At 36.6% G+C, this 5,337-nt stretch overlaps 1 protein-coding gene across 7 annotated transcripts in view; it reads left to right on the forward strand.

Moving 5' to 3' along the window:
• The window catches only part of Stag2 (stromal antigen 2), a 155,879-nt gene that overhangs the window by 79,816 nt on the left and 70,726 nt on the right, over positions 1-5,337 (forward strand). For all 7 annotated transcript variants that reach the window (XM_023706328.1, XM_004646069.2, XM_023706326.1 and 4 more), the window contains exon 5: positions 4,990-5,086. In XM_023706328.1, coding sequence (XP_023562096.1) covers positions 4,990-5,086 — 97 coding nt within the window. The remainder of the gene's footprint in view (positions 1-4,989; positions 5,087-5,337) is intronic.

Consider the following 5,337-nt stretch of genomic DNA (forward strand, 5'->3'; position numbering starts at 1 on the left):
GGAAGTCGGCATAAATTCCTACTGGGCGGGAGGGGTGGGGGAGGTGCGGCGGAGTGGTCGGGGGCGGCCCAAGGGGGTGGGAGAGGGTCTGGCCCATGCTGCGCCTGGGCTGGGACTGGTCCTGCCTGCGCAGGGTAGCAGGAAGCTCTCCACACACTCACCGGACCTGGGCTAGGACTCAGATATCATTCTTAAGAAGTATTCTCTCCTCCTTTTGAAAGTCTTTTAATTTTTTTAATTTTTTTGAAAGTCTTGTATGCCATCTTATTCCATTATAATACTAAGTGTATGATATTATGATTATGTGTATGTCTGTCTTAGCTTCTACATTGTTAATTAATTCCTTCATCAGGAACTGTTGTTTCTGGTAGTTATTTTGTTTTTCTCTCTTTTCTTTTGTGTCCAATTAGTAATTATACTTATTAATAGTTATGAATAAGCTTGATTAAGGGATTAGCTTTTGGCCTAAAAGTAGTTCTTACATTTTAAGAAATTGGAGACAATGTATATGCCCCCTGTCGTTGTTTTAATATTTAGTACAGGGTCTATAGGGTTTCACTACACAGATCAGACTGATAGTTATCCTATTTTCTGCCTCCCAAGCGCTGGAATTTTAGACGCACACCACCACACGCAATCTCAGTCACAGTCTCAGCTACCGGCGAGTATGGCATACCGAGAATCGAATCCCAGTTCCTGCCCCTTTAGTCCGCTGAGCTATCTGGCTGACCCAACCCCTAATTTTATTAGACATATATTTTATTTAGCTTACTATGTGATTGTTAAAATTTTAAATATTTTAGTGTGACAGCATACATTTTTTATTTTAGCATAGTTGTGTTATTAATGTAATTCTACTTGATCTTCATGAATTATTTTTTAACGTAATGGGGTGGTCTTTTTTGTTAGGTTTCTGCAAATATTTTTGTATTATTGTTCATGCCGGTAGAGCTTAATCTTCTTTCCTTTTTGTACTGGGAATCAAACTGAGGACCTTGTGCTTGTTAGACAGGCAGGCCCTGCCCCTTATTCTTATTTATTGGTATGTAACAGACTGTGTCAACTTTAGTGATGTGAAACAACCATTCTTTTATTTGGCTTAATGATTCTTTGGGTCTAAAATTCAGACTGAAGTAAGAATTACTTGTCTGTGCTATTTGCTGTGGCCTTAGTTGGGACAGATGTACTGCCTCTTAGGTATAAACATTGTTACTGATCATAATTACCTGAAAGTTCTTCCCTCAGGATTGGAACATAGTGTATCATAGCTGTAAGATTTAGCTCAACCAGAACTACTTGGAGTAGGTACAGATGACCTTTCCATGTCTCTAGACTGTTTACATTATAGCTTCTGCGTTTGTAGATACTGTATTGAGAAACAATGTCCAGTTTGCTAGTACTCCAAGAGATAATGCAGATGCCTCTATCATATAATTATGGTATACTCTTTTGCTACTTTTTGCCTATATCACTAAGCACATTCCTTTTGTAAATTGTGTTAACATGTACAAAGTGTTGTAAGATATAGAAAAGAATTAGTTGTAGTAATTGTGTTAGCTTTTCCTTTTTGTACCAGACTTTTGAGTTAATCAGCTTTTCCTCACTGTATGTGGTGGATTGACAACTGGAGGTCAACTTGGAACATCCAGCTAAGCTGAACCAGTCTTGTGCTGGGTGTGGGAGGACTACCTGAGGATTGTTGCCAGTAGCATAAGAGGTAGAACTGGAGAGGAAGAAGTTTAGAAGCTGTTGGAAGCTGGTAGGAAGCTATAGAGATGTTGATTTTCCAGAGGAGCTTGTCATGCCACCTTTCCTGGTGAACTCTGCACCTCTCATCATCAGAGGATCTTGGGACCTTGTTGTTGAGGATGGCTATAGTTCAGTTTGAACAGGTCTGGTTCTTACTTTGAGCATCGCTTCCTGGCTCTCGAGGGGAAGTTGGTACACAGTTGCTGAGGATGACTGTGGTACTTTTCAGCGGGGAGCTCTGGTACTTACTTTGAGCATGGTTTCCTTATTATAGTACGGATTCCTCAGCCTGCTAGCACATACCCTTTTATCCCACTGGCATAGACATTTTTTAGCGTCCACTGTTGACCTTTGGGCCTTCCCAGAACAGATCCTTAAAACAGGCCTGCACAAGATGTTGTGGGCTCTAGGCCTCCAGTTGAATTGGTGGGCCCCACTGGTTATGGACTCTAGATCTTTAGCTGGACCTAGGCAAGACATTGTCATGGGTTCTAGGCCCTCAGCTGGATTCTTTTGGTCTAAGTTTTGGACAAATTTCCTGCACTCTCATCCATGTGACTCTTTGGGTGACTATTATAAAATAATCTTATAAAATTGTGTGTATTGTATTGTATTATATTGTATTGTTCCCCTTGTGATTCCTGACTAGAACATTGTAACAAACACTTGATATAATCAGCTTATAATTTGGAAAGGTTTATTTTTATGGGTTAGAGTTTTGAGGTTTCAGTATATATAGTACTCATTTGCTCCTTTTGCCTTTGGGCTTATGGTCATGTCATGGAGGGGAATGTGTGGTGGAACAGGCTGTTTACCTTGTGGCAGCTGGGAGAGATAGAGACTGGTGACACATTATCCTCTTTGAGGGGTACAACTGAAAACCTCCTACCTTGCCCCACCTATTTAAAGTTTACACCATCTTCAGCATAAAGTTAAAGATGAAGCCTTCAACACATGGACCTTTGGGGAACATTCCACATCTAAACTATAGCACCAGTAGCTTTTAAAGAGTGAATTCAGTAGTATTTAGTATATTTATGGAATTGTGCAGCTATCTAATTTTAGAAATTTTTAATTGTTCCAGAAAGAAACCTTGGGCTGGTGTGATGGCTCAGTGGTCTAAAGCACCTACTTAGAACAAGCTTAGCAAAGCACAGGGACCGCGGTTCAATCCCCCAGCACCACATGCCAGCCAGCCCTGCCCCCTGGTGGGCTGAGCTGGCCACACACACACACACACACACACACACACACACATAAATAAATAAAAAAAATTAAAAAAAAAAAGAAAGAAACCTCATGTCCATTAGCAATTACTTTGCCTCCCCAGGTCTAAGCTATTACTTACCTACTTTCTATATATTTGCCTGTTTTGGCTATTTCATATACTTGGGTCATAGATTCTTTATGATTGGTTTCTTTCAATTTTACCTAACACTATAAAGGTTCATTCATTTTATGGTATGCATTATAACTTAATTACCCTTGGTCAAACTACTAGATTGTATGGATATGTGCATATTTTACTTATTCATCCATCTCTTAGTGTACATTTGTGGTGTAACTTTTTGGCCATTTTGAGTAATGCTGATTATGATTCTTACTCTGTATTTCTAATTTTCAGTTGAGTTGTTTGGCTTTTCAGTGTGGGCACACATTCCAGATAAATGATTTACAAACTTTTTTTTTTCTTTTTGGGTACTGGGAATCGTTCTTGACCTTGTGCTACATCCCCAGCCCATTTGTACACAATTTATCATGTTCTTTGGATTACCTTTTCACTTTCTTGATGGGACTCTTTGAAATGCAAAGGGCTTTAACTTTTAATATGTTGAATTTATTTTCTCCCTTTGTTGCTTTCACTTTTGGTCTAGTATCCTAAAATGTGTTTGTCAAATGCAAGGTCATGAAGATTTAATTTAATATAATTAAAAAAAAATTTTTTTGGTTTTTTTCAGATAGTGTTGCTATGTTTTAAGCTCACTTTGTAGAACAGGCTGGTCTTTAACTCGCAACAATCCTGCCTTAGCCTCCTAAGTGCGGGGATTGCAGACATTCACCACCAAGCCCAACATCCTAAGAATTTTGTAGTTTTAGATTTTACATTTTGGTCTTGATTCATTTTAGTTCAATGTTGTGTGTACTGTGTAAGGTAGGGTCCAACTTTATTCTTTCTTTTGCTTGTGGATATAAAATTGTCCCAGAAAACAATAGAAATTGTATTCTTTCTGTTGAATTTTTTTGGCATCCTTATTGAAAATCAGTCATCAGTGTAAGGGTTTATTTGTGGACTCCTAATTTTTGTCCCATTAATCCACATTTCATCTACATTTCTGTATTTATGCCATCTTGATTACTATAGCATTATAGTTAAGTTTTTAAATCATGATGTGGGTCTTCCAGATTTACCCTTTTTAAAAGTTTCATTTAGCTTTTTAGGATCCTTTGCATTATCTAAGGATTTTAGGATGGTCTTTTTTAATATTTGTAAATATACCACCAGAAATTCTAGTAGAAATTATACAAAATCTGTATACCAATTGAGTATAGATGTTTTAAGAATATTGATTTTTTTTTTTGGTATTGTTTAGTTTACCCTTTTTACTTACTTAGGATTAATACTGTCAAAAAATAGTCATTTTGATTCATATTTTTTTCTTGATCTAGACATTCACCTCTTAAAAATTTACATTTTGATTCTATTAGAATATTAATGTCTGCATATTTTACTTGTTCTAGTACATACAAGTATATATCAGTGGGATTTAGTGTGATACTTTACACATACATACCATGTGAGATAATCAAATCCAGCCTCATCTTAACCACTTTTTGCACCTCTGCCCTTCCCAACTTGTGGTAAATCACTATTCTATATTTATATCTACTTCTAAAATTGTCCCAAGGATATATAAGTGTGACTTTTAATGTTTTCTGGAATATTTTTAAAGACACTAAGATTTATACTTTATAGAAACTGAGTCCAACATCTAAGATTATTATATGAAAAATAAGTAATATTGTCATTTTACACTACCAAGCAAATTATTTTTTGAGATTGATTCTAATTTATATTTAAAACTGAGCTTTGAAAATCATTATATAAATAAGTTTATTTAAGATAATGTAATAGTGCATTCAGTGTTAAGGTTTGTATTTTTCCTTAGGCTTCTTAATAGATTCTTACATCAGACAAAGCTAATGATTTCTTTTTATTTTTCTTTTGCTCTTCTGCCGCAGTCGGTGGTAGATGATTGGATAGAAGCCTACAAGCATGACCGAGATATAGCGCTTCTTGACCTTATCAACTTTTTTATTCAGTGTTCTGGCTGTAAAGGTAAGATGTATTTATTTTGTAAGTAGAAAGTCAAATAGTCATGTCTTTTTGTTCCTCCTCAGTAGATACCACTTTTTAGGAAAATAAGGTTAAAGTAGTGAATTATTTCCATTATATCCATATAAAATATATAAGGAAAGAGTCCGGGTTTGGTAGAGTGTGCCTGTAATCCCAGCCCTGGGGAGGCTAAAAATAGGAGCAAGTCCAACCTGCGTAGTGAGACCCTGTACCAAATACATTAAAAAAAAATA

Source organism: Octodon degus, unplaced genomic scaffold (genome assembly GCF_000260255.1).
Source record: "Octodon degus isolate 3935 unplaced genomic scaffold, OctDeg1.0 scaffold00251, whole genome shotgun sequence".
NCBI classification, from domain to species: Eukaryota; Metazoa; Chordata; class Mammalia; order Rodentia; family Octodontidae; genus Octodon; species Octodon degus.